Source organism: Spermophilus citellus (assembly GCF_964194105.1).
Source record: "Spermophilus citellus genome assembly, chromosome: 3".
Taxonomy (NCBI): domain Eukaryota; kingdom Metazoa; phylum Chordata; class Mammalia; order Rodentia; family Sciuridae; genus Spermophilus; species Spermophilus citellus.
In genome coordinates, this window is record NC_138184.1 from 216233474 (window position 1) to 216260283 (window position 26810).

General features: G+C 42.3%; 1 protein-coding gene across 2 annotated transcripts in view; it reads right to left on the reverse strand.

Annotated features, from left to right (window-relative positions):
* Positions 1–26810, reverse strand: part of KIAA1549 — a 154077-nt gene that overhangs the window by 25315 nt on the left and 101952 nt on the right. For both annotated transcript variants that reach the window (XM_081286368.1, XM_081286367.1), the window contains exons 11-16: positions 25529–25725; positions 23411–23526; positions 17549–17754; positions 16160–16383; positions 15016–15169; positions 3595–3915 (exon numbers count right to left, since the gene is read on the reverse strand). In XM_081286368.1, the coding sequence (XP_081142494.1) occupies positions 3595–3915; positions 15016–15169; positions 16160–16383; positions 17549–17754; positions 23411–23526; positions 25529–25725 (1218 nt within the window). The remainder of the gene's footprint in view (positions 1–3594; positions 3916–15015; positions 15170–16159; positions 16384–17548; positions 17755–23410; positions 23527–25528; positions 25726–26810) is intronic.

Genomic DNA, 26810 nt, shown 5'->3' on the forward strand with positions numbered 1-26810 from the left:
TTCTCAACACTGTCATCACATTAACATAGGTGAGATCTCATGATGATTTTAATTTTAATTTGCATTTTCCTGATGATTTTTGAGGTTGAACACATTTTCTTATACCTGCTATTGATTTTTATGTCTTCTTTGGAGAAATTAAGTTTGTCTGAGAAATTAAATTCAATTGGTTTTTTGCTACCGAGCTATTAAGAGTTCTTCATAAATTTTGAATACTAACCCCTTCCCTATCAGATATGTAACTTGTAAATACCTTTTCCTAGTCTGTAGATTAACTTTTCATTTTTTTTAATTTTTATTTTAGAGAGAGAGAGAGAGAGGAGAGAGAATTATTTAGTATTTATTTTTCAGTTTTTGGCGGACACAACATGGTTGTTTGTATGTGGTGCTGAGGATTAAACCTGGGCCGCACACATGCCAGGCGAGCGTGCTACCGCTTGAGCCACACCCCCAGCCCCAACTTTTCATTTTGTTGACTGTTTTCCTGTTTAGGAGCTTTTTAGTTTGATGTGATCCCCTTTATTTATTTTGCTTTTGTAGCCTGATTTTTTCAATGTGATATTTTAAAAAAAAGTCATTGCCAAGGTCAACATCAAGGAGATTTTCCCCATGTTCTCTTTTAGGAATTTTATGGCTTAAGTCTTAATATTTTAAGTCTTTTATCCATTTTCAGTTGATTTTTGTGTATGATATAAAGCAAGGGTCCAATTTCTTTCTTCTGTATTTGGAAATTCAATTTTCTCAGCATCATTTATCGAGGAGACTATCCTTTCCCCACTGTGTCCTCCTGATGTCCTTGCTGAAAATCAATTGACCACATGTGTAAGGATTTATCTGGGCTTTCTGTTCTATTCCATTGATTTGTGTTTCTGTCTTCATACAGTATCATACTGCTTGGGTTACTGTAGTTTTGTAATATAACTTTAAAACAGGAGTGTGATAACTCCAGTCTTTTCTTTCTCAGTATTGATTTAGTCATTATTTCCTTAATAATTTTTTGTCTCTCCCACACTCTGAGAACTCCAAACGGCATGTGTATTTTTCCACTCGAAGCTACTGCACAGCTCATTAATCATGTTTGTGTTTTTCATTCCATTTCCTCTCTTTGTTTGACAGTATATAATTTTTATTACCATATATTCCAAGTCCACTAATCTTTTCTTCTGCAGTACCTAACCCGGCATTGATCTCACCCCATATATTCTTCCTCTCAGATGCAGAGTTTTCATCTCTAAGTTTAATTCATATCCTTTAATATCTTCAAGGTCTCTAATTAACATGCTTGATCTTTCCTCTAGCTTCTTAAATATATGAAACTACATTAAATTAATTCTTTAAATACCCTTGTTTGCTATTTTTATCATCCATGTCTTTTTCTTGTCTAGTTAGTTTTGATTGGATGCCAGACATTATTAATTTTACCTTATTGGATGCTGCATATTTTTGTTTCTATAAATACTCTTGAGCTTTGTTTGGATTCAAGTTTTATGTTTGTCTGCTTTGTTCAGTAGAACTAGAGCAGCTTTAATCTTTTCCCACTCATGAAGCAGAGAAAAACAATACAAAGGTGTGGACACCACAACTATGAGGTATCTCAACCTAAATTGCTCCCATACCCTTTAGAATATATGGAGTTGTTAAGTAGAAGAGCATTTACATAGAGTGTACTCCATAAGCCTCACTGTATACAAAACAACTGCCTGACCTACTAGAAGGACCCCACTCTTGTGAGACCTTCAGAGAAAGTGGGATCATGTCCTACAGGCACCTCTGTGAACTCTAGCTGCCTTTTCCTCCCTGGACTTTCAATCCATCTCCTCAGCTCAGGCAGTCCTCTGACTTCTGCCTGGTCCCCCTCCCTGTGTGGTGGTCAGAAACTCTCTCTAGGCATAAGCTGGAGCAACAGTAGGACTCAACTTGCTTCTTGGCAATCCCTGTCCTTTGTTGTCTACTATCCAGTGTCACAAAAACCCACATATTTCATTCAGTTTTTTAGTTGTTTCAGTAAGGAAGACATCCAGGACCCGTTCTTCCATCTATTCCAGAACAGGAAGTTTATTTACATGCCTTTATTTCTGTGTCTCTGCCATACTTCCCACTATGTGAAAAATTATTCTCTGACAACCACTAATTATCCTTTAGACAGCAAATCAGATGTCATTTTATCCACAAAAGTCTTCCTAAACTCCTCAAGATTCAGCTAGGTACTCTTCCACATTGCCTCCTCTCCATGGCACTGACAACAGTGTACTGGAATTACTGTTTTGGTCCCCACTGGAGTGCAAGAGCTAGAGAGGAGGGACCTGTGCTATACACCACGACATCCCCAACACCTAGCAGGGCCCCAGGCACAGAGGTACTCTGTAATGCACCTGAATGAAAATGCAAATGAGACCAGACAGCAACTGTACCCACACTTGTTTTATCACTGAGTTGTGTTCTGTATCAACCATTTCCTAAAAGATTATAACCACCAGATATAACCTTGAAGTAGTTTAACATCTATTATTAGAACAAGCTAGATTTTCATATTAAAAACAAAAACAATTACACTGAATGGTACCCTCCCCCTGCCCATGGTACCAGCTACCCATGCTGCAAGCACTATGTCTCCCAGACCTGGAAGGAAACAATCTATTACCAAAGGCCTGAAAATTCAAACCAATTTCAGAGTTAAATTTTTTTTTTATTGTCACTCAATGATGAGGGACCCATCACACCTGAATAAGGGAAACAAAACTAGAAGGAGCCAGGGCTGGGGCTGGGGCTCAGTGGCAGAGCACTTGCATAGCACATGTGAGTCACTGGGTTCCATCCTCAGAACCGCATGAAAAAATAAACAAATAAAACAAAGGCCTGCTGTCCATCTACAGCTAAAAAAAAAAAAAAAAAATAGAAGAACCCAGTATAACCTTTCCCAACTAATAAATTTAAGTTGTGGTCTATTAATTTCTCTCCAGAGTTAATGTCACCAATCCTCAGTCAAATCATTTCTTTTGAACTAAGCAAAAACTACATGAACATTACTTCCTTGAGTGTTACTCTTTCTCCAAGTCGTAAGAAGGCAAATTTGAAAGAACCAACCAAAAACGAAAAACATACACGAAGGGCGATGAAAAGGCAGAGGAAATGCTAAAACGTCAGCTCCCAAGATGGGCAGTTGACATTTGTGAACAGTGCCCATGCCTGGACCGCTGCCTATGCTTCCGGACCCTCAGGGGGCCTCTCCAGGTGTTTAACCTCATACAAGAGGTTAAACAATTTGGGTCCATTCCAAACTGCTCCAGTCTAAGCTGGAGACGTGAGTGCAAATATGTTTTGACAGTTAAACTACCTCCATTTCATAACACAGCAAGGAAGATGCTTCCACAAAATCCTCTGAACTGCTCCACAAAATATCAGAGCAGCATAAAAGAATGCTTCCAATATTAAGAATTAACTTAGCAGAAGATGATAAAAAGCAAGACCTATCATCCAAGTTTGAATTCTTATCAAATACAACTTGAGTTTTATGGGGAACCTGCAAGAGATGCAGTTAGGCAACAAAACTCCATTATCTTGCCCAGGAAAGAATTCTAGAAGGTCAGAACTTACACTGCAGGGATTGTTGGCTGTCTGGGCTGGGCTGTAGAAGGACCCCCACTGGGTGGCTCGCCTTTCCTCGCGGGAAGGGGTGCTGTTCACAGGCAGGCTGGCTGGGACCCCGGACACTGCACCTGCTGCACCGGCAGCCTGGCTGCTGGGGGCCACCAGGGCAAAGGCGTCGTCCAGGAGGGAGTGCATGGTCTGGCGGGCCTCCTCGATGGACGGCTGGGGTGGGATGTACTGAGAGGCCGGGGTGAAGGGCAGGCCCGGATACCTGCCCAGCTCAGCCGAGGATGGTGTCTGCACATCTGCTGGGAGATCAGGATCAGACTACAGTGGGGAAATAACACAGGGAAAAAAAACAAAACACAGACATGAGCTTTTGTGGTGGCCCTGGAACAAAACTACAAGGCCAAAACGGAATTTATCAATTCTCCTGAAATTGAGCAAAAGATTTATCATAAGAAAATGTTTTATTTTTTTTTAAAGAGAGAGTGAGAGAGGAGAGAGAGAGAGAATTTTTAATATTTATTTTTAGTTCTCGGCGGACACAACATCTTTGTTGGTATGTGGTGCTGAGGATCGAACCGGGCCACACGCATGCGAGGCGAGCGCGCTACCGCTTGAGCCACATCCCCTGCCCATAAGAAAATGTTTTAAATGACAGCCAAGGAATATGCATTACATTATATGAGGGATGCAGGGTTATATCAGAAAGAAAACAAAAATGTGGGAATATTCAACTCTTTTTCTTTCAACTAAACTATCTGAAATGTATTTTAGTACTTGAAAGTATACATTTTTACTGAAAGCCTAAACTGCCAATAAATATGATTCAAAGTGTACATTCTCTAAGAGACAGCACACCTGTACCACACACAACCTAATAGACTCAAACTTCATTAGTACATTAACATGAAGAACAGGAGAGACAAAAACCCCAAACCAGTGACCAGACTTTCAGTAGGAATAGTTATGAGGGGCCTCAGATCCCACTCATGGTATCCATTTCTATAGTAGTAGCAGGGAAAAATAATACAATATAATAATACAACAATAATACACTGCACCTACAAGGTATCTCCATCTAAATTGCTCTAATACCCCTTTAGAATATACACAGTTGTCAAGTCTAGAAGAGCAATTACATAGGCTACATAGGGTGTACTTCATATGCGTTGCTATATACAAAACAATTGCCTGACCTAATAGAAGGACCCCACTCTTGTAAGATCTACAGAGAAGATGGGATTATCACCCTCCAACACAGTAAACTCTGAATCAATGTACAATAAACATCACCAAAGAACCAGCAGGGAAACCATACTATGAAACACACTTGGACGACAACTCACAACAGATATCCCAGAACACTTTGCCAAGAGAAAGGACCATAAGGACCTGACATAAAAGTAGAGAGAAATCCATCCCAACAGATACACAAATCTCAACATAGGAATACAAAAAATATGAAAAAAAGGTAACATGATACCTAAAATTTGTAATTCAGCAGTAACTGACTCCAAAGATAGAGGAATGGATGAAAGAACAGATAAAGGATGATTACAAAATAGATCAATGAATTTCAAGAGAACACAGAAAACAACTGGATAATTTAAGGAAATCAATACAGGGTATAAATGGAATTCAAAAAAGAAATAGAGATATTAAAAAAAGAACTAAATAAAAACCTTAGAAATGACAGGCACAGTGAATCAAATGAAAATTCAGTTGAGAGTTTCTCTACATAATAGACCAAGTAGAAGACAGAATCTCAGAGCTGGAAAACAAAGTGGTTGGCCTTGAATATTCAAACAATAAAGCAGGAGTAGAAATTTTGATCAGAATATACAAGAATTCTGGGACATTAAGAGACTAAACTTGAGAATCATCAGCATCAAGGAAGGAATAGAAATACAGGTCAATGGCACTGACAAGTATTTTAGTGAAATGATAGCAGAAATTTTTCCAGACCTTGGGAAAGAAAAGAATGTCCATATACAAAAGGTGTTTATAATCCCAAATAGATAAGATCAAAAACATCCTCTCCATTATATGTTATAATTAAAATGCTAGATATACAGAGCAAAAATAGAATTTTTAAAGCCTCAAGAAAAAAAAGTCAGATTATATTTAGAGATGAACCAATCAAAATAACATCTAATTTCTCAAAACTCTAAAATTGAGGAGGGCATGGAAAGATGTGTTTTAAGCCCTGAAGGACAATAACTGCATAGCAAGATTACTATATCCAGCAAAGCTATCATTTGTAACAGAAGGTGAAGTAAAACCTTCGAAGATGAGCAAAAGCTTAAAGAATTCATGACTACTAAGCCAGTATTACAAAAGATACTTAAAGAATTCCTAAACACAAGAGAAGATTTCAGAAATAGCAGAGCTCAGGAAAGGATAAATCTCATTAGAAGACTATTTAAACAAATGAGACTTAGGATTGAATTAAACAATAGAAGTAAAGCAAAATGGCAGGAAATTCTAAACAGCTCTCTATAATAACACTGAATGTAAATGGTCTTAACTCTAATTAAAAGACACAGACTGGCAAATCGGATTTAAAAACAAGATCCAACAATATGTGTTGCACACAAGAGATATACACCTCTCAGGCAAAGACATCCACAGGTTGAAAGTTAAAGGATAAAAAGTGATATTCCCTGCAAATGGAGCCTGGAGCAAGCAGGAGTATCTACTCTTATATTGGGCAAAGCAGACTTCAGGGTAAAATTAATCAGAAGAGACAAAGATCACTTCATACTGGTAATGGGAACAGTCCAACAAGAAGACATAATGATAGTAAATATTGTGCCCCAAACATCACTGCACCTAATTACATAAAATAAACTCTACTCAACATGGGCTCAGATCCCAAAACAATAATATTGAATGATTTCAACACACCTCTCTTACCAATGGTAGGTCATCTGGATATAAAATCAACAAAGACACTTCAGATATAAAAAAAAATACTATAAATCAAATGGAATGGACTTAACCCACATTTATAGAATGTCATACCCAAAAGCTAAATACACTTTCTTCCCAGCCTCTCATAGAACTTTCTCCAAAATAGACCACATTTTAGGCCACAAATACACACACAAAAAAATTATTGACATAATTACTTGTATTTTATCAGATCATAATGGAATGAAATTAAGAATTAAGAGTAAGAAAAACTACATAATGAAATGAAATTAAAAATTAAGAGCAAGAAAAAGTATATAAACACATGGAGACTGAACAATGTATACTTTTTCGGGGTCAGGCAGTACTGGGAATTGAGCCCACAGGCACTCTACCACTAAACTACATCCCTGGCCCTTTTTAGTCTTCATTTTGAGACAGGGTCTCACTAGGTTGCCCAGGTTCACCTAGAACCTGTGAATCCTCCTCTCTCAGCCTCTTAAGTAGTTTGGATTTCAGGCATGCTCTACCACACCCAGCTGAACAATACACTTTTGAATGATGAATGGGTGATAGAAAAAAAAATCAGAGAAGAAATTTTTAAATTCTTAGAATCAAGTGAAAATGGAGATATGACATATTAGAATCCTAGGAACACTATAAAGGCAGTTCTAAGAGGAGAGTTTATAATTGAGTGTCAATATAAAAAAATTAAAAAGACCCCCACATAAACAGCCTAATGCTGCATATCAAAATCCTAGATAAACAAGAACAAACCAATCCAAAAGTAATGGAAGAAGGAAACAATTAAGAGCAGAGTCTAAATTAATGGCATAGAGAATTTAAAAACAATACAAAGGATCAGTGTAATAAAGAATTGGTCCTTTGAAAAGATAAATACAATTGATGAACCATTAGCCTAACTAGCCAAAAGAAGGAGAAAGGCCCAAATTAATAAAAATTAGAAATAAAAAAGGAGACATCACCACAGACATCACTGAAATTCATGGGATCTTCATTAGGGGCTATTTTGAAAACTTACACTCCAATAATTTGAAAAATTGAGAAGAAATGGGATAAATTTCTAGAAACATATGACCTACCCAAATTGAACCAAGAGGATCCCTAATGTAAATGGTCCAGCCAACATCAAGCAATGAGATTGAATCAGTAATAAAAGCCTTGCACCAAAGGAAAGCTCAGAACCAGATGGATTCTCAAATTCTACCAGACCTTTAAAGAAAAACTAATACCAACACTCTTCACCTTATTCCATGAAATAGAAAGGGGATGGGGGGGCACTTCCAAATTTATTCTATGAAGCCAGTATCACTTGAAACCTAAACCAGATAAGGACACATCAAGGAAAGAAAATTACATACCAATATCCTAGAAGAACATAGATGCAAAAATCTTTAATATTAACAAATTACATTCAACAACACATTAAGATTGAATAAAAAGATCAAGTGAGTTCATTCAGGAATATGATAGGTCAATATATGCAAATCAATAAATGTAATTCACCATGTAAATAGAATCGAGGACAAAAATCATGTAGCAATCTCAATAAATACAGAAAACTCAGCACAATTCAGTACCCATTCATGATAAAAATCACAAAAGAAACTGGGAATAGAAAAAAATGATCTCAAAATCATTTACGTTATACACAATAAATCCAAAGTCAACATCACACTTAAAGGGAAAAAAAAAAGAAAGAACTTCCTCTGAAATAAGGAACAAGACAAACATGTCCATTTCACCACCCCTATTCAATATAGTACTTTAAATGTTGGCCAGACTAATTAGTCAACAGGAGGAAATAAAAGATATGCCAATAGTAAAGGTAAAAGTCAAATTATCACTGTTTACAAAGGATCATATCTGATCCCATACTTAAACAATACAAAAAGCTCCATCAGAATACTTCTAGAGTTAATAAACAAATTCAACAAAGTAGAAGGATACAAAATCAACACAGAAAAAAATGGTAGCTTTTTATACAATAACCTGCTGAAAAAGAAATTAGGAAAATAATTCCATTCACAATAGCCTCAAAAAAAAAAAAAAAAAAGCCCCTGGGAATAAATCTAACCAAGGAGGTGAAAGACCTCTACAATGAAAATTATAGAACACAGAAGAAAACTAAAGAAGACACAAGAAGATGGAAAAACCTCCCTTGTTCATGTAAAAGGATTAAAATGGCCATATTACCAAAAGCAATCTTCAGATTAAATGCAATTTCCATCAAAATACTAAGAGTCTTTAGAGAACCAGAAAAAGCACCCCTAAAATTCATAGGATAGATTAAAAATCTCAGAATAACCAAAGCAATTTTAAGCAAAAAGAGAAATTCTGGAGGCATCACAATACCCAGTTTTAAATCATACTACACAACTGTCACAACAAAACAGCACAGTGCTGTCCTGTAAACAGACATGTAGACCAATAAAACAGAATAGAAGGCACAAAGACAAACCCACAGGATACAGTTATGTGATCTTTCACAAAGAAAGTAAAAACATACATTAGAGAAAACATAGTCTTGTTAACTAATGGTGCCAGGTAAGCGGGACATCCAAATGTAGCAGAATGAAACTAGGTTCTTATCTGTAACTCTGTACAAAAGTCAACTCAAAATGCATCAAAGACTGAGGAATCAGACCATAAACTTTACTACTGATAGAAGAAAACATAAGGTCAATACTCCAACATATACAAGCAGACAATAACCTCCTCAATAGAATCCCTAAAGCTCAGGAAATAATCTTAAAATAGGATGGAATGCAATTAAAAGCTTTTGCACAGCAAAGGAAACAATTAAGAGCATGAAGAGAGAGCCTACAGAACAGAAGAAAATCTTTGCCAGCTGCTCTTGTGACAGAGGGTTATATCCAGAACATAGAAAAAATAAGTTTAAAAAAACCTACACACACATACAAAAAAAAAAAAACACAATAAATGACCAAATGAACTAAACAGATCCTTCTCAAAAGAAGAAATATAGTCAACAAATATATGAAAAAATCTTCAACATCTTTAGCAATCAGGAAAATGCAAATCAAGACTACAGCGACATTTCATCTCAGTTCAGTTAGAAAAGTCACAATCAAGAATACAAACAATAATTAATGCTGATGAGGATGTGGGGAGAAAGGAAAACTTACTTACACACTGTTGGTGAGACTGTAAATTAGTACAAGCACTATGGAAATCAGAGATTGGAGATTTCTTAAAAGACTAGGAATGGAACTACCATATAACCCAGCTATACCAATCTTTGTATTCATACCAAAGAATGAAAAGTCAGCATATTATAGCAATACCTGCAGACTTATGTTCACAGCAGCACAATCCACAAGAGCCAAGTTACTGAACCTGCCTAGATGTCCACTGATAGATACAAGGATAAAGAAAATGTAGCATATTTATATAATGGAGCTTTATTCAGCCATAAAGGATGAAATCATGTCATTTGCAGGAAATTGGATGGATCTGAAGAGCATTACATGAAGTGAAATAAGCCAGACTCAGAAAGTCAAGGGTCATATTTTTTTCTCATATGTGGAAGCTAGAGAGGGGAAAAGGGTGGGGATCTCATGAAATAGAAGGTAGACCAGGGAAGTAGAAGAAGGAGACCAGAGAGAGGAAGGAGGAGAGGCCAAGGGGAGGTACTGGGGAATGAAATTCACCCAATTACGTCATATGACTGTCTGAACATGTACCAATGAATCCTACTATTATGTATAATTGTAATGCGTGAATAAAAATTTTAAAAACAATTAGCGTATATGCTCAAAAAACATAGTCAATCCTCCATAGGTATAGAAAACAAAAAGTGCAGCAGTCTATTGACTATTAACAGTAAGAAAAAATTGCTCTCTATAGTCCTTAAAAAAGGTCAAAGTCACCACCATTTTAAAACTATGTTCATGTTCATAAAAACAATTATGATACCTATTATAACTATTTGTAAAATAGCAATAATAAACAATTATTTAGAAGCCATTTGTCTTTAAATGGAGGCATCTCTGGATAACATGAGTCATTAAGAAAGGTTTAAATTATGTTCTATACCCTGGGTTAAGAGGCAGGAATCCAGGCAACAATTAAGATTTTTTGAAACTAAATTATTTCTCAGCATTGCACTATGAGCAAAACATGGTCATAGAAGACACTGCGAAAATTGTAAGAGACAAAACAGGAAACCTAAGGAGAGAGACTCCCCTTTGGTCTCAGAGGTTCCCAAGTCCAAACATCAGGGTTTGGCAGATGCATCGAGAGAGAAGAGGGTATGCCCCTGAGGCCGTGCGGAAGAGGGTCCACCTCCACCTAGAGTGCCACCTGGGCGGGTCGGATCACCCTCCTGAGGAGCCAAGGAAGACACTCCCCTGTGTGTCTGGGTCAGTGAGCCCATGACAAGGAAAAGCTCGACTCCACACACACCCTTCAGCTTGGCCAGCTGTCTGGATACTGCTTTCTAATGATCAAGCTCTGTCCCATGGAAGATCACAGGTCATTCCTACCAGCACCAAGGACAGCCACTGTTTAACTCCAAAACACAGAAAACTGAACTACAAGTTGGCAAACCCACAAATGGCCCTCAGACCTGCTCTGCTTGGCCTTTACTGTCTTTATGAAAATATATAATATTATAAAAATCTGAAAACTTCATGTGAATGCTCTAGTTTCTGGATTCAGACTCACACAGAAACAACCAACTACTGTTGAGAGCTCCGGCCCCCTTGAGATGGAGCAGATGCTCTTCTCTCCACAAAGTTCCATCGATGACCTCACTCTTATGCCCCTTACATGCCTGGTCTCATCTGTTTCTCTAAAACTACAATATCTCCATAAAGGCTCTACTAGGGATTCTAAGTAAGGCCCTAAAAGAGGCTTCTGGTTTATGATGGATCTGCCATTGGAGGGAACTGTGTTCTTTTCCTTATGAGGTGGGTGAAGGTCCACACTCACAGCTCCTCCACACTGGTCCATCACGATGTCCAGCCTCCTCTCCAGCCCAGACCAACAGAGTAGTCACCTCTGAAACTGTGAGCCCCAAAATAAAAATTTCCTCTTCTAAAATTGTTCTTGTTGGGCTTTTAGAAAGCCCTGTGAATCCTCCTGAGAAGGCCAAGAGTCACGGAACCATGACGCTGGAGCTTCTCTTCCTTGGTCACCTAGCTGTTTCCTCACATTTTCAGAACTGGAAAGCCAAGAGGGCGCATTCGTTTTTCTATACCCCAGCCCCTGGCACAGTGGTTCACATGGAGACGTTCCCTAGGAGATGAAAAGCTGGGACCTACACAAGTGGAGGCTCACCCAGAATCCCTAAGTCAGAATCCGAATTCCATTTCCCTGAATCCTGGTTTGATAATTGTATTAAGGTGCAATGTTGTTCCCTTTGAGCAGATACACATTTCTCTATCCTTCTTCAGAACTACACGCCAACCTGTTCACTTTTAGACTTCAAATATGATGGATTTGGGTTCCTATTTTGCAATCTTTGGTAGGCTATTCTAAGTGTGATCAGACACCCTGTTTTATTCAAGACAACCTTGGTTTACCCCTCTTGCCCCAGTTTAATAATTAACAGCATTCCCTTTTACCCAAAGCGTCTAGTTTGGATGATAAATAACATCAGGAGCCAAGAAGCATTTTTTTCTTCTTTTTATGAGATGGGGTAACATTTTTATGTTTCCCAGGCTGGCCTCAAACCCCTGGGCTCAAGTGATCCTCCTGCCTCAGCCTTCTGAGTAGCTGGGACTAGAGGTAAGTGGCACCACATCCGGCCCTGGCAAACATTTTCAGTAAAGCCAGATAATAAGTATGTTAGGGTTTGCAGGTCACAGAGTCTATCACAACTCTTCAACTCTGAAAAGGAGCCACAGATAGCACACAGACAAACAGGTGTGGCTGTCTTCCAATAAAACTTTACTGCACCTTCTAAAGTATGCATCTGTCTGGACTTGGCCTGAGGGCCACAATCCACCCGGCCTGGACTACACTGGCAGCCTTAGTTACAGGGAGTGAGGGGTATTTATTTCTCCAGTTTTAGGAGAAGAGAGACCTCAAGGGAAGATATTTTGAAGGGAAAGTGGAAAAGTCAAGATAACCCAAAGCCATGGAGGACCCGTATGGTTTTGAGGATGAAAAGCTACCTAAGAAAAGGTGAGTTCTGAGAGAGGCACTATCTTCCTAAGGATGCATTTCAGGATTTTTAGGGAGAGAAAGTAAAAAGTAAGCTCATCTGAGGAAGAGGAGTTTCCTTTGGGGAATTTTGAAAGAGGAGCCTCAGGGATACAGGCGAGCCGTGGTCTCCAGGCTGGTGTTCTCTCCAGCAGCTCCAGGAGGAACCTCTGCGCTTTCTGTGAAGGAAAAAAAATGAAGAAGAAAGGGAGGGTCCAAGCCAGGTGCGATGACATGAACGTGTGACATCCCAGTTCCTTGGGAGCCGGAGCAAGAGAACTGCATGAGCCCAGGAGTCTGAAGCCAGCCTGGGCAACATAAAAAGAGAAGCTGTTTCGAAAAATATTACTTATTTAATTAAAAGGAGGGTCCAGACCATCATGATGGAAGTTTCATTTGGGGGTCAATGAAGGTGAATGAAGAGATCAAGAGAAGAGGAACTCAGAAGGGCAGGGGAGCAAGGCTCTCCTGTGGGGGCCAAGCACCCCAGGCTGCCCAGGGAAGTGGAGGGGAAGGAGGAATGCCCCTGCTTCTCCTGTGGTCAGTTCCACACCTCAGGAAGTCCCTGCTTCAGACCGACAAAAGTTCCAGGTGGCTGGCAATCTTGGATCCCCAGGGGACGGTGAAGTCTAACACCACCAGCGTCCAGACACTTTCCAAAGCCCCTCTGCAACACAAGAGCACCATCTGCTGCAAGAAGGCCCGGGGATGGCTCCTGAGGAGCGCAGCATCCAGAAAGACCCAGAGACCAGGGGACTCAATCCCACCGAGGAGGAGAGTGGTCCAATTTACAGACCTTCCAACTCTAAAATCGCAGGATCCTCATGAGGAGGTTATGAAGGCCACAGTCAGTCGACTTAAAGGACACCAGAAACATAGTAAGCTTCCAAAGAAAACCCATTTCTTTCAGGGGATCAGGGTTCAATTACACTTGGGCTCCACGACAGTACAGTTCTCAAACATTTGTGGTATTCTATTGTCAAGTCAGTATTATTTGTGCAATTTAGGAGAAAAAAATAGAAACTTCAAGAAATGGCTGGTTGCATAAGTATCTAGACTGGTCATGTACATCACAAATGCCTTCCCCAAGGACAAGCCTTTTGCTAACTGCTCTCTAAACAAGGATGGCTCTGTCCTTTCGCCTGCAGAAGGAGGACAGGGCCTGGGGGGCAACACGGCAGGGCTGCTCCCTGGCACCAGGCTGAGGCCATTGTGTTTCCCGGCACTGCCAGAGTCAGCTGTGTCTGGCTGTCCCCCTCTTGTGTCTGTACTTCTCACAGCCCCTCAGGGAGGACGGCTGTCCTACTCAATGGAGCCTGTGTGCATGTGTCGTAATGCTAGCAATGTCTGCCTCCAACACTTTGAGCAATTCTGTGCCTCTTTCAGTAATTTGAGTGAATAAAGCACTGGAAAAAAAAAGTGTTCACTTCTTCGTTTCTTAATTTCTAAGTTCATTCTCCCATAAAAATAAGAAATGCATACATTACTGGTGTGAGGTGGAACACACCAATAATCCTCAGTTACTCAGGAGGCTGAGGCAGGAGGATTACAAGTTTGAAGCCAGCCTCAGCAAGTCAGTGAAACCCTGTCTCAAAATTTTTTTAAAAAGTCCTGGGGATGTAGCTCAGGGGCAGAACGCTTGCCTAGCACATGTGAGGCCCCGGCTTTGACCCTAATCCCCAGCACTGCAAAAACAAAAACAAGAAATGTATATAAAGGTTGAATATCCATAATTCAAAAATGTGAAATGTACCAGAATCTGTAACTTTGTCAGTTCTGCCCTGATGCTCAGTTTTGGATTTGGGGGCATGGCAGACTTTGGATTATCAGATTAGAGATACTCAACCAACAAAGTCCATGCAAATATTCCAAAACCTAAAAAATTCCAAAATCTGAAACACTTCAGAACATTTTGAATATGAGATACTGAAGTCAGCAAAGGCTCAACAAATACACCATCTTCTGAGCACTCTGAGAGCAGAAGGGGAGCACAACTCTATCACCAAGAAACCCAAACAACCATCTCACAGGGAGTGGAGGGGGAGACAAACCTGGACACATACTTCTCTCCCCCCCCCCCCAACCAGCTCCCATTCTGAAGCTTGAGGACAGGGCTAGTTTTTCAGGGGTATTACCCAGCAGCCTCAGGTTGACATGACAGGAGTGGCCTAGCCCCACCCATGTACTTCACGGCTCTGCTGCCCCCCTCCCCAACTATGTCCCATGGGGCAGCAGCCAGCACTGTTCATCATCCTTTCCTATCAGGGTCTTTTCCTTGAGCCCCACCCCATTTCCAGAGGGTTCGGCATTACGCACTGGGCATCCAGTGTAGGCTGAGTTATGCACGCCGGGAGGCCGTTTGTAGGTGCCATCGCTGTCTGTGGTGATGAGCCTGTCCTTCTCCGCATCAGCAGGGCACCCATTGACCTGGTGTTTCCGCCGGGGCTTAGGAGAGCGTTTTATTCGTGAGCTGCCAGAATAAACAGAAATTATCTTCATGGGAAATAAGCCTCCTGCCGCTGAGTTACCCCCTCCATACAATAAGTATCTTCTGAGGACCTACTATGTGCTAACCACGGTAAGATGCCCCGAGGAGACAGACAACATGGCAGCCCCAGTCCTACCAGACCCGACCTACCAACAATCATGTAATCAGGACACTATCTAGTGACACAGATGGTCAGAAAAGGGAGAGGTCAGGGGGAACTTAATACCACCATCAGCTACGGGGGCCTGAAGCAGATCTTGAAGAGTGAGATCTGAGGCTGGGCAGGGCCATGGGAAGCAAATGGGAGGCACAGAAACAGCCTCCAATCAACCAAGGCCAGAAAGGGGAAGCAGGGGAAGGTCTGAGGGAGCATGAGGGGCCATCTGCGGGGCAGCGGGAGGAGCTGCACAGAGAGGCAAGCCAAGCGCTCCAGAAAGATTCCACAAGGCAGGCGACAAAACCCGACTCCCATTGGGCACAGGAGACACAAATGAGAGCCGTACTTCAAGAACATATGTGAGCCAAGGGGCAGAGTTGGGAAGCCCAGGGGAAGGTGAGTCCCAACACTCTGCAGGAGGCTGTGGGAAAATAAGTGAGATCCACCTGGACAGCTCGACAGCAGTACCAAAGGGGAGGGGAGGGGAGGAAGGGCCAGGGAGGCCATGGAAGAGGCTGCTGGAGCTCAGTTTTGTGTGTGTTCTTAAGCCCAGAGGATCCGTGCAGAGGCAACCCGACATGCAGAGGAGAAAAACCACCGCAGCTTCCGCATGAAGCGCCCCAGGCTGACCTGGGCCTTCCTAGAAGCAGAAATAGCCCTCCTGGCACAACCCTCCTCAACTCATTCTCAGGAATTTCATGAAAAAATGGACAGGACCTTTTGTCCTGGGCCCTACAACACAGAGGGACATCCCAATCTGCCTGTGCTCTTAGGGCAAGTCCCCACGCCTCCTCCCAGGCAGGGCCCAGGCCCACCTCTTCCTGGGCTCTATGAACACCGAAGGCACGCTGGCCGTGGGGTCCAGGATCTTGTCGATCTGCATCTGTGCCCTGCGGTACACGCGGTGCCGTTCCTTGGTGTCGCCCGAGGACAGGTCGTCCACCACCGGGAACTCGTAGTGGCCGCGGCGCTTGGCGCGCAGCCGGATCTTGTTGCGATGGTGCTCGATCTCGGACTTGTGCCGCAGCGCCGTCTGAATCTGAGCAGGGGTGGCAGGGGGACGGCAGATGGGTGTTCTCAGAGGTCTCTGGACATGCTATCCACCTGGCCTTTTAGACATGCCATGCTCTCCCCAACCCTGGACTTGCTGTCTATGGGCTCCAGGCAGGCGCTAAGGGAGGTGACGGAGTGATGGTGAGACCCAACACTCTGAAAGAGGCTGGGGGAAAATAAATGAGATCCACCTGCAGGAAGGAGGGGCAGTGGCGTCCTCTACCCAAAGCAGGGGAAATGCCCAAACCTTGGAAATCGGCTTGTGACAACCCTTGAGCACACACTTGTCTGATCAAAAGTTAGGATATGCCCTGAGAACATAATAAATATTTTCCATACTCAATATTATCACTACTTTAGAGATTCTTAAAGTAAAACTGACATTCAAGGAAGGTATGTGCATTATACTGTAGAATATCCATTTATGGATAATTACCCAGTTTAGGGAAACACATTCCCTGACATGGGATCCCCTCCTCATAAAGAGTAACATCCTGAAAAATAGCAAAGGTCATCAGTGGCCATATGGGACCTGACCCAGAGCCAAAGCAGGATTTTCTGGGGGCAGCAGTCTCAGGGTTCCTGGGGTACTCCCTTCTGCACATCTGCCAATGTGTCTAAGAGTGTCCCTGATCAGCATCTGATCTTTAAAAAATAAGCATGTTTTAAATTGAGCACAGTTGTCAGCAGTTCATGCCTTTGTGACCTTTTGACACTGTATCTTTCACTCTTTTTAAAGCATTGACAAAAATCAGAATGTATTTTTTTATTAATATGCTTAAAGGGGGGGGGGCGGTATTAGCCAGATGGTGCATACCTGTAATCCCAGCTACTCGGAAGGGTGAGGCATAAGGATTCTAAGTTAGAGAGGCTGGTCTGGGCAGCTTAGTTAGACCTTGTCTCAAAATAAAATTTTAAAAGTGCTAAAGTGACTGGGCAGGGTGGCACATGCTTGTAATCTCAGCTACTCAGGAAGATGGGGCAGGAGAATCTCAAGTTCAAGACTAGCCTCTTCAGCAACTTAGTAAGGCCTCAAAATACATAAATAAAGAGGGGTTGAGGATGTAGCTCAGAGATAGAGTACCCCAAGGTTCAATCCCCAGTACCCCACCCAAAAAAGAAAGAAAATAGGGAGGGGGTGTTCATAATACCTCTTTGTTGATTTTGTTGGTTTCTGCCACTCGGTCAGCCAGGATGGGGTGCTGGACGGGGGGTGCTGGGATGGGCTGCATGGCAATCAGCTGGATCTTGTTGGGAACCCTCCGGCTGGCCTCTGAGGAGCGGGAAATCCTGTCCACGTGCTCAAAGATGGAGGCGGAGGAATGCTGCTCATTCCCTGAACTGGGCAAGGGGGGACCTAGCACAGAAAGAAAGAAAAACAAAGTCACCTTAAAGAAATTGAACACTCAAAATTATGGACCCTGCCTGAAACAATCCTCAGACAGGTCCTCTGGCTAAAACTATGTCCCCATGCTGATGGTGGCATACTTAAAACTTCTCTATTTGAACTTAAATGATATGGGTTAAACATTGTCTCTTTCAATTTCACTAAAAATTACAAACTCTTAAGAAAGATGTGATAAAATCATTATTATACTGTGTAAAAAAATTACTCTGTTTTGTCTAAATATGGTTCAAATCTTCAGTTTTAAAAAAAGGGTGGGGGAGGACAGAAGGATCCTCAAGTTGCTCAGCAGGTCAACAAGCAGTTTACAGACCTTCTAGGAAAAAAGCATTTATAGCAGTTCTGAGCTGACCTAGGAAGAAGCTTCCTAGAGTGATATTAAGTGAGTACCAACAGGGTATCAGTCCCAGGACCTCTATAGATATCAGAATCTGCAAACACTCAAGTCCCTTCCATAAAATGGCAGAGTGTTTGCATCGAATCTATGTACATCCTCCCGTATACTTTAAATGATCTCCACATTACCTAAAATACATAATACAATGTAAGTGCTGTGTAAATATTTGCTCTACTCTATCATTATTACTACTAATAATAAGAGTCTCTACATGCTAAATACAGATGTAATTTTTTTAAAAATATTTTCCATCTATGGTTGGTTGAATGTGGAACCCACGGATACAGAGGGCTGACTACACAATTGAGAAAATAAAAGACAAGGGGACTGTGAACGCTCAGGTATATACTATTAAAAATTGTCTCTCTTTCCCATCTTGATAAGAAAAGTTGAAGATGCTTGAGAAGAAAAACCTGCTGCACACAGGAAATCAAAAAAAGAGAGATTAAAAAGCACTTAAAAATGGCTAATAGGGTGCTGGGCATGGTGGTATATGTCTGTAATCCCAGCAGCTTGGGAGGCTGAGACAGGGAAGTGAGGTCAAAGCCAGCCTCAGCAATTTAGCAAGGCCCCTAAGCAACTTAATGAGACCCTGTCTCTAAATAAAATATTTTAGAAAGGGCTGGGGATGTGGCTCAGTGGTTGAGTGCACCTGAGTTCAATCCCTGGTACCCCCCAAAAAATGCTAAAAGGGTAAATTTTATACTATGATATTTTACTACAATAACTTTTACGAAAAGAATCTGTGAAATTGAAGAAATTTAAGTGTTCAAAAAAAGAAAAAAAAACATTTAAAGAGACTGGATCTTGGTAAAAATGGATGCCTTTCTTATATTTTCTGTAATGAGAGTTTTCTCTAATGAGTATTTTCTGAAGTAAGAATAATCCCAATAAATTTTCAAGTTTAAAAAGGAAAAGGGAGAGAGAGAAAGAGGAAGAGGAGCTGAGTAGATGGGAAGAGCTGGCTAATGACACTAAGATCAACTGATGCCTTCCTCTAACAGGCCAGGCTCACCTCTTGAAATTCAGACACTGCTTTAAAAATAAATGGCCAGTAGAAGGCATGAGAGCAGGGAGACTGTGTGTGTGTGTGTGTGTGTGTGTGTGTGTGTGTGTGTGTGTGTTTTAAGCCTAAGGTTTGAAACCTCAAGCAAAAGTGAAAAATGTAGAGGTTTCTCCAAGTGTAAAAAAAGATCAAGAGCAAAGCAGTGAGAAATAGAAGATGATTACATAAGGAATGTACATCGGTGGAGAGAGACTTTTGTACTTTCTCTCAATTTGAATTGTATTCACAGGTTATGCCAAGCAATTAGAAATCCTTTGTACACTCCGAGTGAGCAGTGTCTCTTGGTGAGGAGGCCCAGCTGTCTGACCCCAGCTGTTCTGGGGCATTCTTCCCTTACTGCACACCTTCAGGCAGCCAACAGTTTGTACTTCCTTTCATCCAGTAGCAGCTACTTCAGTTGCAGGCTTACTGCCTGAAAGGAGAGGATTACTTTGCCAGACATTCTAACCTTGCTGACCCAAACTTCTAAAGGGACAGCAACAAAGGGTAGTCCCTTAAGCTATTGATACCCAAAGGTGAGATCTCTCTACCCTAGGATGGTAGAGAGCTCAGAGATGCCTTTGAGCCTCAAGCCAAAGGTGACAGAAAGAAAAGGCCTCTCCCCTTTGTTCTGTGCTCCCTGCCCAGGTTCCATGGGCTCCTGCACAGGGCCCCAGCCCTCCCCTTCCCACTGCACTTGGAGATCCTTGCTTTGTCATCACCACCTGCAACCAGAGGAGCACAGGATGCACAGGCCGAGCTGAGGGGCTGTGCAGGAGAACAGAGTGGGAAGTAGAGAGAACCCTCCAGCTTCCACAGCTGGGTCCCAGCCTTTCAAATGGCCAAAAAGTGTTTTTTAAATTATGTGTAAAAAAAAAGTTGTTTGCTATGCATTACACAAATTAAAAAAACAAACTTCCTGGATAATATGACCCATGGGGAGTTCAATGAACACATAAGAGAATAATGCTAAGTGGCTTCCAGCCTGAGGGGACCCACACAGTAAGGACTCTGGATTAAAACACCATTTCTTCCAACATTTCTATCATTTTAAAAAACCATTTTTTTAATGATAGAAATTCAACTAGACAGATCATATATTATGGTGACTAAAATTAATTAATAACAATATGCTGTATATCTAAAAATAGCTACAAGATTAGATTTTAAGTATTCTCACCACAAAGTAAAAAGGTATATGTGAAATAAATCTTACCATCCTATAGTGTATGCAAATATTAAACATCATATTAAAGTTATATACATTTATAATTTTTAAAGGAAAGAAAAAATAAATTTCTTCATTTTAAGACAAAAAGAGAAAGAGCACAATCCTGGATCACATAGGATAAGGTCATCCAAGCAGAATGAGAGAGGAAAGGGCATTACTGAAATGCTGAAGCACCAGCAATTTGTATGGGAATACTACTCCACTATCTACAGATAAACACATGTACACTGCACCCTTACTACTGCTGGTGACCCTCAGTCACACACCACCAAGTGTGATCACACTTATCTCACCTTCTCCATTATACCCCAGCACCCAGCAAGCCCTGTTGCAAGCATGACCAAGTGAGTTGACAGGATGTTTCCTTGAAGAGGCCTCTGGGGATCTGCTTAGTGACAAGAGGAGAACTATATGATCTCAATCATTTCATAAATGGGCACTCTGATACTACTCAAAAAATCTCCATGTTATATGTAGTTGATCTGGTAAAGACTATTAATTTGCTTGGTGAATTCATTAGCATGTGCAAGAGTAAATATTGGCTTTGTTCCCACATAAGATTCCAAAACTTGGAGTTTGCGGAATTTAAATAATAAAGCTATGACTACTTAAAAGTCACACACTTACACAGCTGCAACCTAATAAGGACAGCATAAAAAAAAGCACTCAGCATTTCATAGTCCTTATCTACTTAATATAATTCTGACAATAAAGGGGCAGAGAGAGAAACTAGTCAGGCAGGGACACAGGACTGCAGCCCTGACCACACCCTGAGAATAGCTGCTGTCTCCCATACAGAATGCACAGTACCTCCTGCACCTTCACACCCTCAATAAAGGTGGCCTCCGTGCTAACGATACGGCTGATCTTAACTGCAGATCTGCCTGTACGTCATCTCTGAAAGGTCCCTGCATGGCAGTCCCCTTCCAAACAGCTGCACAGGAAATAGAGCACAACTCAAATTTACAAAAACCAAAGAGGTCTTCTCTGAGCTTCACTGCAAGTTGGGCCTCAAAATGCCAGATGACTTGGGATAGCCATCAAAAGCCTTGCCAAGAAGCCTAAAGAGAGCCAGTGGCTACTGAGGGGTGAGAGGCAATACTGGTCCCAGGACAGCAGTTCTCAAACAACCTCCCACCTTCATTACTTTTTAATTTCATTTGACTTACAAAAGGAGGATTTTTATGTGACACATAAGATAATTAAAAAGTTATGATATCAGCTCAGATTCTTTTTTATATTTAACAAATTTCTTTCTTTTTTTTTTTTTTTTTTTTTTTTTTTTTTTTTTTTTGGTACCAGGGATTGAATCCAGGGGCACTTAACCAGTGGGTCACAACCCCAGCCATTTTTTAAATATTTTTTTTTTAGAGACAGGGTGTCACTGAGTTGCTAAGTGCTTTACTAAGTCGCTGAGGTTGGCTTTGAACTTGTGATCCTCCTGCCTCAGCCTCCCAAGTCACTGGGATAACAGGTGTGCACCACTGTGTCCAACTTAGTTAACAAAATTCTATGCAAGCAAGACAATACCTCTGTAGAAAGCTATCTTATGATGCCTTTCAAGGAGAAACAAAGTTTTTAAAGTGAATTGCTATTGATAGTGAGAAAACCATCTTTCTAAAGCATGAAAATAATGCACAGACTGGTGTCCCTTCCAACTATGGCAGCAGCATCTGAGCATCTGCTGCTCACAGGGACATCTGATCCACCCCCTCCATCCAGCCAGCTCTCTGTCCCCCAGCTGAAGTGCTCTCCACTTGGATTCTGAATGCGTGATAAGAGTGGTGTCTGATTCTTATAGAATTCACTGGTTGTGACACTCTTGGAAGGAGTTAAGTGCAGGAACTAATAGCAAGATTTTCTGAGGTAAGCAATCAACAGAAATTGAGGAAATTTAGAGCTCTTTGATTTCTCCCCCCAAATGTTTCTTTCACAGAATCAAAACTAGATTTTAATCCCTTCTGAAATACAGCACATGTTACCATGGTGCTAAATAATTTTTAAGATTCTGAAAAACGGAATCCAAAGGAAAAAAAAATCTCTTCCCTTATTCTGGGGGCGGGGGGTGGTATTTCTTTAACATTATACGAAAACCAGCTGATAGGCATCTCAAGGATTGGCTGTTTTAGTCCCACAGGAGCCTCAGGGCCTAAGGGACCTGCAAAGTCACAGACATATCCGAGATAGCAGAGGCCCTTGGGCTTCCATCCAGAATCTGTTCATCTACCAATGCAGATCACTCTGTGCTACATTTTCATACAGAAAAACATGTGATTTTAAAAATATAAAAATTACTATTGAAAATAGTAGCCTGAGGCTTCCCAATCATCTCTGCATTTCTGAAACACAACAATAAAATATAAATAAATCTCCAGGCAAGACAGAAGCTGAATGGGCACATGTATTTAACAGAATCAATTAAACTAAAGTCAAGCTGCCTTGCCATCATTCCAAAAACTGCTCTCATGGCTGGGAAGGCCCTTGGGCACAGGTTCCAACAGGCATGAGTCTCATGGCACTGCCCCTTGGAATGGGAAGGAAATTCACTCCATCCCTGGTCTCCAAAGCTCTATCTGACTCCCAGTACAGGGACACTAAAACGGAGTCTGATCATACAAAAGGTCGAGGCACCGGACAAAGGAAACAGACAGGGACAGCTGTGAAATCCTCGAATCCTAAGAAAGTCACTGAATTCTGGGGATACTTTTTTGACTATGATTTCTGTGCAGTTCCTCCTTCTTGTCCTTCAGGCAGGAAAATTGCCTCCCTTGCCTCAAAGCAGACGCCACTGTAATGTTCAGAGGTGACAATGCTGAGAACTGCACCCCATTTCACGGGTCTTTTTTAAAGGCTCAGCATTTGAAGTAGGGTCACACCCTGGCCTACGGGAACCTCACGACTCCCTGTAACATGGAGGAGGAGGAGAGTCACAGACCGCTCTGTGGGGCTCTGTGGGCCTTGCTCTCGTGGACCGCCGCTGGCGTCTTGTCCCCCACATCCCTCTCACTGGACTCCTCGCTGACGGTGGAGTCGGCATCCGAGGGGGAGACTCTGCAGGCACAAAACAAATTGCAAACATCAGAAGCAAGAAGGAACAAAAGAAAAAGGTCACATTAATTCAGTCATGGAAATCAGGCTTCCAGGCAAAACCGGGAGAGATGAAACCGTCCAAGAACCGGGACAACACTATTCAGTCACCATGTGCTGAAGACGAGGGATATGTTTACTAACTGGCTTGGAGGTTGCAATTCAACAAAGGCTGGAAATAAGTGCCACAGTGGAGGACAGTCCCACAGCTACTGAGGCCTACGACTAGCTCCTGGCCCTGGCTCAGTTCTAGACAGGCAATGTGGGTCTAACACAAGTTGGATCAAAGAGCATCTGGGGTTTGGGCCTGCTTTAGGGTCCACTGGGGCTAAGAATCCCTAGGAGGCCAGGGTAGTTCTGCAGCTGCCTCAGTTGACTCTAGAGTATGTAAGACTCCTAAACTCACAACAGCAGGAATGACAAGCGCTACTGAGATTGGTTCTAAAAACAAACATCAAGGGTATCACAGCACCCAGGCTGCCCCAGGCTGGGGAAAATCCTTAACCAGTTAGCACACTGCCTCTGTGGGCTCCCTGGCTTCTACCACAACATGAAGTGTCAAGACATTCTGGTGCCCTGAGGGATGCTAAGGTATACTCTCGCCCCTCAGTATCATGGGGCGTTGCTTATAGAATCCCCACGGACACCAAAATCCATGGTACTCAAGTCCTTGACATCAAATGACACAAATCTATATCAAACCTATGCACATCCTAAGTTATCCATAATCCCTCTTACAATGTAAATGCTATATAAATAGTTGTCATACTAGATTTTTGGGGGGGAAATGATGATATGAAAGGAAAGCCTGTACAAGTTCAATACAGATGCAGTATTTTTTCCTGAGTATTTTTGATTCACAGTAGTTTGAATCCATGGCTATAAAGCAACTGAGATGATAGGACTAGAAGTTTATGAGGAGGCTACTGGGGAGAAAAAAATATCCTGCCAAGCTTTAATAGTATATTAAATCATTTTTAATAATTCAATTCATTCTTAGCCTGGAAAATAATTAAGCAAGTAGCATGTCTCTGCATAATTCATTTTCTTTCACAAAGATCATGCACTTACATCCGTTGCATTCTTATAACCAGGCCAGACACCTGGAGTGGGTTTTCTGATCAGATGGAAATGATGGCATTGTTTTGAATGTTGGTGTGCCACAGCTAATTGGGAGTTACAGTCCGAAGCTCAGAGGCCGGCTGGTAATCTGAGGCGTCAGTAGCCAAATCCTGGTGGTGCTATGACCTCAAGTCAGTCCCATAAAACCTGAGTGTGAACTTGGTCTCCTGCTACATGACTCCAGCCCATCTCACAGGATCAGAGGGCAGCCATGGACTTACTGGTAGTTTGGAAAATTAAGTAATGCTTCATATGCTTGATTGATTGATTGATTGATTGATAGGAGGTATCAGAAATAGGAATGGTGAGCTGGGAGGCTGTGGAGAGTCCTGTGCATTGTGCTAACAAAGGTGACAGCGTGGGGAGCTAGAGAAAAGCAAAACTCACTGGAGGACGTGATGAGGGTCACCTGCAGACAAAGCAGTGATGCAAGAGCAAAGAAGCCTGCGCTGGCCAAGTGTGTAGGATGGGCTGTGCACTTTGTGCTTTGTATCCATCCTTTGCTTATGATCACCAGAAATGCCTCCCACGCTCACCTAGAACAGACACGCTGGAGTTGGCCTGTCCCTAATCCAATCTGAGGCCACTACTGCCAAAGTGTCACAGGTGGTGATTCCTAACCTTGAATAACTTGAGGAAATAATTGCACATCCTCCTTTGGTAACCCTGCAGAGCAGGCGAGAACACTCCCAAGTCCGTGTGTGCCTCCGGGCAAGTCATCAGGATCCGAGGCTTCAGACACTGGGCGATACTCACCCTCAGCCCTGTTGAGACTGGCAATGGACAACCTGAGAACAGAAACACGCTCTGCAACAGAGAACAATCCAGAAAGCCCAATAATAACCTTCCTCTGTGGCGGACGTTCTTGGCAGGGATCTTCGACTTGGGGCTTGGCACGTCTCCATTTTCAGAGGGCGTGGTGTGGTCCTTCACAGGTCCTGGCAGTGGTGCTGGCTCATGAATAATCAAGATGTCATCTTTATTGTGCTGACCCAGATGCTGCTTAGCAAAATCGAAGCCCTTCACGCTAGGGATCTGCAGCTAAAACACACACACACATACAGGCAGACACACGATCAAGGTGGTTACTGTGAAATCTGAGCACTGTGAAGAGAGGTTACGAGGGCTTGACAAGACAGCACAACCCCAACCCAAGACTGTGCCACCCATGCCACCGACCCAACCCCACAAGCGTCTCTATGACATTGACTGGGTACAAGGTTCTGTTTATTCCTAGAATTTGTGACAGATGCCAGCAAAGGATTAAACAAGAGAACAAGGATTAAATAGCTAGACCGTAATAGAAAAGCCATTCCAACACAGCACCTGCCCCCTTGTCACAGTGGACTAGCGCGAGAGAAAGACAAGGTGACACACTCTTCATAGGGAAAGAGGGACTTAAGGCAGGCCCTGAGGACAGGCAAAACTACAAAGAGCATGTTCCTGATTATGTCAGGGCCAGAGAATCCTGAGGCCCAAAGAGGTGACATCAGCTGCTCTAGAGGGGCCAGGATGTAGAGCGGGGGAGAAGGAGAGAAGACAACCTGCGAACACACGTCCCCAAGTGCCAGCTCCTGGGCAATCAGGAGACCACTAAATGTTCTAAGATCCAAGCAGAAGGACCCAAGGGACTAGCAAGAGGGCCCCGTGATGCCAGTCTTGAGCCAAAATCTTTGCTAAGAAAATGGGAAGGGCTAGGTAGCAGCAGGATGCAGAAGGAAGGGGATGGAAACCAGACGGACACAAGAGACGAAGGGAGAGCAAACAGACCAGCGATGGCCGGAAGTTTCAGACAGGCCATCCCAAACGGCAGGGGCAAGCGGCGAGTCCTATGGGAATGACGACGGAGGGGATAAAACGACGCGCCTCAAACGGGCTAAGCGGAGATGGCAGGAAGGTCCCAGAGGGAAGCAGCTCAGTGCAGCTGGAGACAGAGGGCAGTGGCTTAGGGACCCGTGGGCTGAGAGGGAATACTGAACGCCACCTGTCTGGAGGTGGCATGCAGGGGAGCTGGGGCCTTTCAAAATGAATCCAGGCTCTACAGATACAGAGTTGGAGAACATCTCCTAGTGTGCAGCTAAGAAGAGAGAAGGAAGCAGGCAAGAAAACAGAAGGTGGCTTCCGAA